The 10,870-nt window shown below is 51.7% G+C and overlaps 3 protein-coding genes across 3 annotated transcripts; all 3 read right to left on the bottom strand.

Annotated features, from left to right (window-relative positions):
* Positions 1-1,063, bottom strand: QC761_606750 (uncharacterized protein; the record flags this gene model as incomplete). Its single annotated transcript, XM_062881113.1, has 3 exons — positions 1-393; positions 449-536; positions 602-1,063. 3 exons carry the CDS (start codon positions 1,061-1,063, stop codon positions 116-118), a joined length of 828 nt encoding a protein of 275 aa, XP_062729769.1. The 3' UTR covers positions 1-115.
* Positions 1,064-1,445: 382 nt separating this feature from the next.
* Positions 1,446-2,109, bottom strand: QC761_606745 (uncharacterized protein; the record flags this gene model as incomplete). The annotated part of the gene is made up of 2 exons (XM_062881112.1): positions 1,760-2,109; positions 1,446-1,699 (listed from the first exon to the last, which is right to left on the bottom strand). The coding sequence occupies exons 1-2, from the start codon at positions 2,019-2,021 to the stop codon at positions 1,446-1,448; spliced, it is 516 nt and encodes a 171-aa protein (XP_062729768.1). The 5' UTR covers positions 2,022-2,109.
* A 270-nt stretch (positions 2,110-2,379) lies between these two features.
* Positions 2,380-3,313, bottom strand: QC761_606740 (uncharacterized protein; the record flags this gene model as incomplete). Its single annotated transcript, XM_062881111.1, has 3 exons — positions 2,988-3,313; positions 2,733-2,928; positions 2,380-2,660 (listed from the first exon to the last, which is right to left on the bottom strand). Exons 1-3 carry the CDS (start codon positions 3,123-3,125, stop codon positions 2,380-2,382), a joined length of 615 nt encoding a protein of 204 aa, XP_062729767.1. The 5' UTR covers positions 3,126-3,313.
* Between the last annotated feature and the right edge of the window lie 7,557 nt (positions 3,314-10,870).

Genomic DNA, 10,870 nt, shown 5'->3' with positions numbered 1-10,870 from the left:
GATCCACCCTCATACTTCTCCCCGAGATAGTTCTTCACCAACCCCTGCACCTCCTCCCTCGGGTGCGCCTTCCTCAACTCCTCACTCCAAGCGCTATCCATAATCCAGTCGAGCATCATGGCAAACTGCCGACGAAATACTCGGCGTTGTCCACCTTGCTAACGTGAGCATAGATATCAACATTGATATCCTCCAGGCCCTTGGCAGCGAGCGTTTTCCGGACCCAGTAGACATCAGACCATTTACCCCAGGCCGTCATCTGCAAGGCCCAGGTGTATGGTGCCTCAAAGGGGAAAGATGCAAAGGCTTCTCGGATGTCGTTGACCCAGGTTGGGGGGAGATGCCAGGTGGTGAAGCCAAGAACACCGCCCGGCTTGAGAATGCGGATAGTTTCTTTGCGAGGGTTAGCAAAGTAGTTCGGGGAACTGGGCAAGGGACTCTCACTGACCATCGAGAGCCGCTTCCGAGTCAGGGACGACATGGAACCCAATATTGGTCGTCACATAGTCGAAGGTTGCTGATGGCAGTTTCGTTTTCTTTTCAAGGGATCATTACCCCATCAGCAAGTGTTTAAATCTGTAAAGACATTGGAAACACGGACCTGGGCATCGATTCTCTCCACCTCAGTGTTCACCCACCCCTCCTCCTTGATCCTCTTCTCAATCAGCCCTATACAAGGGGTGGAGAAGTCGCCGCACAGAATGCTGCTCTTGGCCAAGACATCTGGCTTGATAGTCCTTTGAAGCACAGGAGCCACGACACCTGCTCCACAGGCATTTTCAAACAGCCTGAATGGGGCGACCGATTTGGTTCCATACAAGTCAATGCCCATCTGGGTGAGCATCTGGATAACAAGTGGGGTGCTGACTCGGCGTGCATTGTCGAGGAGGACATCCTCCCAAGATGCGGTGGCAGAGGAGGCGGTTTTGTCGATGGTTTCAAAGAGCTTGCTGAGCTCTTTGGCGGCTTTAGGGATGGCAGCTTGGGCGGACATGATGTTTTCTTCGTTACTATTGCAACTGTAAAATGTGGATGGTGATAGTAAATGATTGAGATGAATCATTTCATCTCGACCAGATGAGTAGTAGTCTTTTATGGGTGATTGAGGCTGTTGTGACTGTGTACATAATGTTGCCGAAATGTGTCCGTCGTTGGACGTTAGAACATGATGCTATGATTGATTGGTGGCCGCACACTTTCGTTGTCCCCGAAAAGTACCCGGCCTATGCTATCATAAACCAATCCTGCCTGGTCGATTGTGCTGGGTGATGCGAGAACAAAAGTGGTGCACAGGCGAGGATATGAGATCAGACGAAATGCATATGCGTGGAAGTGGGAATAAGTTCACGTTTGGGAGAGATCTCGTAGCTGCTTCCAAACCAAGTGCAACATGAAAATTCATATCCGTTCCCTGCCATCAAATGTTATCCGTAACCCATACCAGTTCACAATCTCAGCACGTCATCTTCCTCAGCACAATCAGCATATCCTCCCACCGGCATTTCTTCTCTCTCTTGCCCCCCTCCCCAGAGGAACTTGCCCAACGCAGCCCCCACAGCAGCAACCCCCCCAACAACCTGTGTACCAGTCGCAACAGCCGCCGCTCCAGCTCCTCCAGCAGCAGCGCTCTGGCAAATGGCGAACACGCTACCTCCGACGACGTTTCCGATGCCAGCTTGGACCCCGGCAGCGATGGAAGCTACAAATCACAACGTTCGTTAGCTGTGCTGGATGAAGGCAACCCAAAGTGCAAACATACTAGCAGCAACGCCCTCAGCAGTAAACCCAACAGCAGCCAGAACCGGCGCAGCAATCGCAAGCGGAGCAGCAAGCGCAACTGCACCGACAGTAACAACCCCGGCGACGGCGGCAGTCCCCGGATTGCGGGCTACCATTTCCGCGGCGTTCTTGACGTGGGCAGCCATTTCTCGATGTGTACAGTCTTCGTGTTGAAAATGCCAATGGTCTGATGCTGGATGCCTCGGTGTTGTGGTGGGACGATGACTGGTATTTCGGGACATTTTTAAAAAGGAAACAGCAAACGACACACGTGTCAAGCAGCAAACGGATGCCCTTCATTGATTTGCTGCTTTTGCTCCTGCTGCGTTTGCTCCTGCTGCGTTTTGCGTCGAGATAAACACTTCAGGTTGCACAACATCCATGCCTGGCAGGCCTCACTGCATTGCATAGTTTCAGTTAGCTTAACCACATCATGACCTAAGTCTTGGGAAGTTGAAAAATACCTAGCCAACAGGCCTCACATGGCAATTTCAAGTCAGCCAAGGTTTGTCAAAGGGTGCTCATTATTAATATACTACGCTTGAAAACATATACCCATGCCTCTACCCCAACGCTAATAAATGGCACCCGCCTGCATGGTCACGCTGGCCGGCTCAGACGTGCAGCCAGAGTCTGGAGACGTGCAGCCATAATCCGTCGCCTGGTGCGTCCTCCTCGCCTGGTGCGTCCTCGTGCCCTCAAGCTCAGACCTGCAGCCAGAGCCCGTCGCCAGCTACGTCCTCGTGCCCCGGGCCTCAAATCCAACACCGCAATCTCTACCAGCTCACAAGGGAGTTCGTTGAGACCATTCCTATCCACAATCACACAGGCGGCGCCACAGTCGCCAAAATCGATCGTCCTGCAAACCGCCCCAAACGACACTAAGTAGGCGTTTTCGTCAGTATATATGCCCACTGAGCCAAAGGCCAACGAAATTGTGTGGAAAGGCATACGACTCGGATCCAGCCGTGGTTGCGGATGTATGGCGCCGTCTCTTATTGTCGCATGAAGCATAAAGCCGGGGGCAGCCACCAACATGAGACTAGCGTTACCAGTGTCATGGCTGAAGTAGGCGTCGTGATTGTAAAGGAAAATTGCGATAGTCTCACTCCCGTTTTCAGTATAAGGAACCAAGTCTTGCAGGTCGCTCTTCCAGGGGTGTCAGCACACATGAGAAGAGAATGACACAGACAAAAATGTTTGCCTACAGTGCTGTGGTGATGTATCGTTGCGATGTGAAGGAAGCCCGCGTCAAAGGCAGCCAAGAGGTTGGGACAGGAAGTTTCCAGGGCCGATCGTCTCGCTGGAGTCATGAGCCAGAGTCTATTGGGAATATTTTCTGACATGTTGAGGTACGCTGATGCTTGAGACTCTAGGGGCCTGGCGAATATCGCTACTGGAGAGGACGCTGGAGGAACGGGTATCGAAGGGAAGGGAAACAAGTTCGGGTTTGACGGGGAGCAATCATTTTAGCATGGTTGAAATTGGTGAGAACATACGAGGAAAGAATGAGAGAGGTATAGCCTCAATCTGTCAGTTCTGGCAACCATAACACAACCAAATGGGGCAGCAGCAAGATTCCGGTTCGCGCTGCGTGACGAGGCTGCCGTTGCTGCTTCTTGATTTGACACTCCCAGTTGCGAGGAACTCTCGGGCAACCTCGTGCCACCGCGCTTTCTTTTACCATCCGTGACTGAACGGAGATGATCAAGATACCTTCTGCCTTACCTTCAGCAGGAAGGAGCAGATCCACACAGCCACGACTCTACACCGCGCCGAAATCAAGATGGCAACCCCAACCAAGCTCTGTGTTTTTTGCCGCTCTGTGGAGCCCATCTCCCAACCCTGCGCTGCGCTTCCGACGTCAAAAACCCTGATTGCCCCTCTGCGAGCCCATGAGAAGGCGCTCATCCTTGGACTCCAGCAACAACCTAGCGCACTTTGCCAACGATGGGCCGCCTTCGACATTGTTCGGGTTTTCAAGGACTTAAACCCCTTGGACAATTCCAAGCCTGAGTACCACACGCTCGACTACCCCCACTCAAGTCGGCAGTACGAGATGGATTTCGGCGAACTGGCATCGCTGGTACTGTCCCCATCCTGCCCGCTCTGTCGCTTGATATTTCGAATCTTCCCCAGAGTATGTCTTGGAACCACTGATGTCATGCTCAAGCTCGTACCATTCCGGTCCTACGTCCAACGAGGGGGGTGGAACTCGTTTCCAGCGCAGTTGAGAACAACACCCGGTCATTTTCCTTGGTGTCAATTCAGGGGGCACCTCAATCATCAGTGAGCGTGAACCTCGGCCACTGGGCGGCGAGGTTCCCCGCTTTGGATATAGGACTGGGGAGTCGATTGCGCTTGCTGGAACCAAACGATCAGGCAATGCGAGACACCTTGACCGCTTTGTCGACTTCTCAAGATTCTCGGGGGCATTGGAAGACTGCATCAAGAATCGCGGACCTACCTGCCAGGTCACTGCCTCACCGGAACTGTCCCTCACGCGTATGATCGATGTCATTGACCGTAAAATCGTCCCTTATTCTGACGGGTGCGACTACTTTGCCCTCAGCTATGTGTGGGGTGGCATCATGCCGGCCGCAGATGCTCTGGATAGCAAGACGCTTCCCGACACGATCGAAGACGCCATCGCCGTCACATGTAAACTTGATCTGCGCTATCTCTGGGTCGACGAACTCTGCATCGATCAGACCCCAAACCCGACTCCCATCCAACGCAGAGAAAAGGAGAAGCAACTCAGAATTATGGATCAGATCTACTCCTCTGCCACACTCACCCTCGTTGCCGTGGCAGGCACCTGATGATCTACTCGGCTCCATGTATTGGACTTCTATTATGGACTATACGGCTCGACGGATGACGAATGATGAGGATTTGCTCAACGCGCTGGCGGGGATCATTGCGGTCTTGAAGAAGAACGTTCCAGCTGCGGCTTGTGTCTGGGGGATTCCGTTGGCAGCCTTTCCACGGTTCTTGAGGTGGATGCATCTCTGCGAAGGCGGGACGCCGAAGAGAAGAATGCGATTTCGTGACTTGACATGCGACATGGAGATTCAGTACTTGGGTGTGAATGGGGCCCAGATCGAGGTGGAAGGATGGCGAGTTTGTTTGGAGATACGCACTGAGCCACTCAGCGAGGCTGTGCTTCCTGGGACAGATAAAATGATGGATTACATCAGAGAACGAGATTTTGTTCACGGCAATACGATTCCTTCTGGCGAATATGAGTGTTTGGTCGTTGAGAGGTTTGCCTACCGAAACAGCAGGGATGGACCGGTATATCAGAAGGTCTTCATGATTGTTTTGGAATTTGGCGGAGTTGGCTCAGGGGTTGCCAGGAGGAAGACATTCATCACACTTGATACTTTGGCAGGAGCGGACTTTGTATGCTCGGGGCCTAGGAAGGAGAGAGTGGTGTTGGAGTAAGTGGACAAGGGATTTTTTGTTGATGTCGAGTGCCATACAATGCTCTCCTCCGATGACAGGTTATAGGACGGTCAATGACTGTTTCAGTTACCGGAGAGGGTGGTTTTGGTATATTGTTGGACATTGAACACGATGTATTCCGCAGGGTCGAGGACTCGGGTAGTCGCACCAGCAACTATAAGATACTCGGCCAGCCTTTAGCCATTCTAAAGTAGGGACAGGAGAAGATACACCTCAGCACCATCATTAATTCTAGTCACAGTCCCTTTGCGCCGTCAAGAGTCTCCGGTTGGTTTCCTTCGAGTTCCTTCATCGCTACTTCAGATAATATCTCAACGACTTCGTGAACAATGGCAAGGTAAAAAAAACTCAGGGTCAGGTGGCAAGTCAGCCACGGAAAATTCCGTCACGCTGCGAACCACATGTAGGTCGACGACTAGGCATCGAATGCCTTGCCTGCCGAATCTCTGCCCAACGTACGCAGACCTGCAACTTCTGAACAACTTGTATTCACCTGTCGCTTTGCAACGCCCCGAAGACCCCAACAGCTAATCGCGGTCGATCCACATTCTATTGGTTGAGTTCTGGTACCTATGCTGTTCTCAGCAACAGCATCTTTCATCGTGGTTTGCCAAAAATGCCAGTTCGCACTTCAATACACATCTACACATGCCAGGGATGCCAGATGGATGTTTCTATCGAGGTCCGGGCTTGGATGGGTAAAGCTTTCACATACTTCTTCCCCGACAATGAAAACTCTCACCAAAGTCATCCTCCAGCACGAGATTACTACGCCTTGAAGCAGCCGTCCAACATGATTTTGTAATGGCGTTGGGCTGGATAAGGGTCCTCTTGCATAAGTGTGGGCGAGCCGAGCCTCTGTTGCAATTCGTTATCATGTTCACGCCCGACTCTTCGACAGGGGGGCGGGATTTCATGATTCGGGTTGGGGGACACTACGGGAACGAAAACAAAACCATGCTCTTTTCTTTATGGCCTTCTACAGAGACTGGAGAGTTCTTGACGCATGGTATGCGAAGCCGCGACACATGCAGTTCAGGACGACGAAGCCGACTGGAAAGAGCAGTCATCCTTGATGAGCTTAGTCTACAAACATGCGAGCCGCAATATTGCAAGCAACATGGGCTCAGAACGGAACTCAAGGCTGCTTCGGCGACAGACAGGGATCAAAAGCTAGCGACGCCGACAGACAGGGATCAAAAGATAGCGACGCCGACAACGGTTACGTTGCAAACAGACCCAGAACTTCTACACAAACAATCAATTGTGTTGGTATCCGGTAACTTCTCCGGCAACATGCGCTGGAATGCATTCCAGAGCGTGGCTGTATCTCGCACCTGCTTGGTCCTGGGCGAGCTGTCAAAAGCCTGTACGGGTAGATAATGATAGTTACCACGGGGGGAGATGACAAAAGCAAAGCATATCTCTTGGAGGTATTGCACGCCTCCCTGGAAGCGGAGCACGCGTCAGGATTGCACAGTTTTGTATCGGGAATCATGCGCATTCGGGCCGTCGCTGCGTGGGTTTGCCTGCAAGAGTACCCGACCCGGGGTATATTTGGAGGTTCAGCAAGGCAAAGGTCCGACCAGGAGTTCTGCCAACGCTTACGGCATGTCTCAAAGTTTTGACACCAAATGTGACGTGCGATGGGATGAGGATTTTGAAGACGAACCAGATCTGCAAGAGGAGCTTGGCGAGAGACGCAAGTCCGGCCTTCTGCTGGTGTTCGTTGATGGGCCTACTCAACCGACCACAGCCGGTAACACGTACTTTGCAGGTCCTGTCAATGCTCCCATCTTGGCCCGGCACTCTGAGGGGCGGCAAAGATACTCCCCGCGGCGACATTGTCGATACAACTGTGAATAAACGCAGCGAGCGAGCCTTGAAATCTCGTATTAGCTATGGATCGTGGTGTGAGGTAGAGGATGGACACTTACCGGCAGCTACACCACCCTCGCCAAAGCCAACCGAAGAAAGGACAGGTCCAGAGACAACACCTGGGGCGACAGCCAAGATGAGGCCGGCAATTATGATGGCTATCTTGTCGGGGTTTTCGGCTGCCCAAACTCCCGCCTGGGAATTGCGTCAGAACATCACTCTGGACCACGCAGACGGATACATAGGTACCTACTTTTTCGGCGGTATCTAGGATAATAAGCAACCCATCTTGGATGGCGGTCAAGATGGCAGCGTGGTTGCCTTGCAACTCTTTGATGACAGCGGCGATTAGTTGGTTCGAGTTGGGCAATGGCTGAGACGATGATGGTATTTGGTCCTGGACATGTTTTGCTCCACCGACGGCCCCGGCGGCAATGACCGACCCGTAGATTTTGATGTGGTTGGTGATGTCGTTGCCGATGTTGGTGGCGGCCTCTGCAATGATTGGGGTGTGGTGTTGGATGGCGCTGACTGCGACTAAGGCAGCTGCTGGGGCATGGACCTGGACGTTGCTTGCGATGCCCTTTGCCAAGTTGGCTGCTTCTTGGCCAATGCCAGCGGCTTGGTTGATGAGGGCAGGGCCGTGGATGGCTGCTGCTTGGTGAGCTGCTTCGTGGATGCCTGCGAGGGCGGCGAGGAAGTTGGTCATCTTGATGAGGGACGGTCTCTGGGATTTGAGAGAGGAGTTCTTCTGGCCTTGGGTTATTGAGGGGGGAACTGGGTGTTACTTTGGTGGTGGACAGGAGCGAAGAAGATGGATTCCGTGGAAGCTTGAATCTTTCAGGTTTTCTTTTTGTTGGCTCCTGTGTGGTACAAATTGCGGGGTGTGCTGTAGACCTCACTGTTTGACTCTATTGCATCCGTTGCTGCTGCTGACCACTCAAAGACAGAGAGCGCAGCGGCTCCCAAGGGTCCTCGCGAAATCTTTCGCGGATCACTGCAGGCATAAACAAACAGAACAAAATGGTCAACAAAGCCCGACATGGTTTACGTCATCCATGTTATAGGCCTAGAGCCTTGGTGGTTTGAAGGCTTGAAAGACACGGGGTTACGGTGTCTATGAAGGCTGCTTTTCTTGACACTTTTCCACAGGTCGGTGGCCCGGCAAGGTGCCGGTCCTTTTTCCATATGTATTTAAGAAAGTCCGCTCCCCTCAATGGACCTCCTTTTCTTTTCCTCCCCATCAGACAACTCAATCTTTTATTACAGCTTGAATTCCCGCACAGGGCCAAGCCCATACTGTACTGTAAATCCAATAAAAGTCCCTAAAAACGGCAGGCAGGCACCTGCATAGGTATATCGCGAATTCTTTTTGGGATCAACACCGACTGTGTATCCTTGAGCATCAAAGTCTTTCAACAGCCTGTTTATTGTTGTCCAGAATTCTCACAACACCATTCCACAAGCCTAGCTTTAGTACCAACCGCACAGTCATCACTTCTTCATGTCAGCCACGAGCACAGGACTGGCATAAAAGTCAGCACTCTAATACATGTATTAAAAGAGACCAGCCATGGCAGCATGTTATTTTTAGTAGTACTTTTTCTCCTGGCAGTTGGACTTGGCTCAGTTGGGATAGTTGCAGGTATCATGGGTGTCAAACAGGAAGCTCGGATAGTGAATGGGCAATGCTTGAGAAATCCAGATAGAGGCTAGGATTAGAGAGGACTACTGTTGGAATAGACAGCGCCTTATGCTTATATAATAGACTGTTAAAGGTTAGACGGCACTTAGACTATAACAAAGCTAAGATTAAGTCTGTAAAAGCTCAGACTAAGACGAGATGGTGCTGATTAAAGAGACTGATGTGAGGTTGGGGACTGGCTATAAAGGGCCTTGAGTTGTGCGGCTAGGTACGGCATTGTTACGTGATCGTTGAACTTGCTGAAATAGCTCGGCCATTTATTCTATCCCTACATTATCATCTTTCAATGATTACTTGTCTATCCCCTCCGTTAAACCCATATCCCTTCCCCTCCCCTACCGCGCCCTCCCCCCAATCCTCTTCACTTCTTCTTACCAAACTACTCCACTCCCAAACACAGGTTCGAACATCTCCAAGTCGGCCGTTGGTCCACTGGTAAAGTGCGAATATAGCAGAGTGGGTTGCCTGGCCGATTGCCACTGTCTCCCTGGGTTGCAACCATGAGGTAATGCCAGTGGGGGATACTTATTGAACACACAATCGGCACACCAGGTGATTCCTGGCTTCCTTGGAGAGTTTGCTCATTAAGAGAAAACAAAGATCAAGTTGGGCATTACCTTCACAAAGCAAGTCCTGGGGCAAATGACAATATTCTGTAGTTTTGATTTGGATAACCTCAGAAATTCGGGAAGCACATCATTCTTCTGAAGCTACTTCTTGAACAGCTAGTACTCTGCTGATGGTTTGGGAATCGAATCTTCACACCAGGCTGGAGCCAAAAGAAACGTTCAGAACCCACTTTGCTTGCCCAGACTAGGTGGCCAACCCAGAAGAGTGTTGAGACTTCGATCGATAGTTATCATCCCCCTATCTCAGACACCGGCATAGATTTATGGCATTAAGGTGCAGACTGGCTGGTGGGGGTCCATGCCTGGTTTCTAGGATTTCAGGTCTGAGAGAATTGCGTGAGAAGAGATACACGATTTTGATACGCCAACAGCATTAGTACTTGTTCGTTTTCCAAGTTACGATCCTCTACGATGGCTGCTAACAAGACGATAGCTGATTATCTCTGCTGGCCAAAAGCCGATTATGCAAGAGCAGCGCATTTGCGTCTGTGAGATGTGAGACGGTGATAGGTTGCACTGCAGAAAGAAAATAGAGGGGTAGAAAAGAAGCCTTAGGTTGAATATTTGGGCGCGAACCCCGCATCGGGCGGCACCCACAATTTGTTTTCCCGCAGCGCCGCCTCGTTCATTCGTGCAGACCACGTGACGAGAATCGCGAACCCGATGCTCTCAGCCATCCCCATTATCAGCCTTTGGCCCATCGTCATCGTTTCCCTGATCTGACACTCACCAACCGCGATATGTGAATTTTTTTTTTTTTTGCGCGCAACCTGTTCGCCTTGGTTTGTTTGGCTCGTGTCTGTTGTTATTCCAATATCCTCACCATTTCCAAAAAAAAAGAAAAAAAACCAGAAGCCAAGTGACGCGCGCGAAGCGCACAGGACCCTCCGCGACCCGACAGGCGCCCGGTTGGCTGGCTGGACTTTGTCAACACAAACCACCAAAAAAGCTGGGGAAAAACACACACACACACAGTGCGGCGCAAACAAAATATCGCTCTCTGTCAACCTGGATCCCCTGTACTTTTTTGGAGAAACCCATGGCAGCAAACACCCTGACCCCCAGCCAGTTCAACACCTTGTTCAACTCCCTCACTGCCATCGACCGCCGCCTCAGTCGCATCGAGGCTGTCCTCAAGATCAGCCAGAACCCAAACTTTGGTGGTGGTGCAGCACCTAGCGGTGGTGGGGGTCCAGCCCAAGTCCCAGCAGGAGGAGGATTCAGCGGCGGTGCGCCGGCGTCAGCGGGACCACCCGCTCCTGGTGCCCCTGGCGGCCCGCCGCCTCCACCACCACCGCAATCATTATCACAGGGGGTTCAACAACAACCACTCCAACAGCAACAGCAGCAGCAGCAACAACAAAGTCAACAATCCCAACCTACGCAGCCGCAACAACACCTCGCATACCAG

Source organism: Podospora bellae-mahoneyi, chromosome 6 (assembly GCF_035222275.1).
Source record: "Podospora bellae-mahoneyi strain CBS 112042 chromosome 6, whole genome shotgun sequence".
In the NCBI taxonomy this organism is placed as follows: domain Eukaryota; kingdom Fungi; phylum Ascomycota; class Sordariomycetes; order Sordariales; family Podosporaceae; genus Podospora; species Podospora bellae-mahoneyi.
The sequence above is the reverse complement of the archived record's forward strand: the minus strand, read 5'-3'. Positions and strand labels throughout refer to the sequence as shown.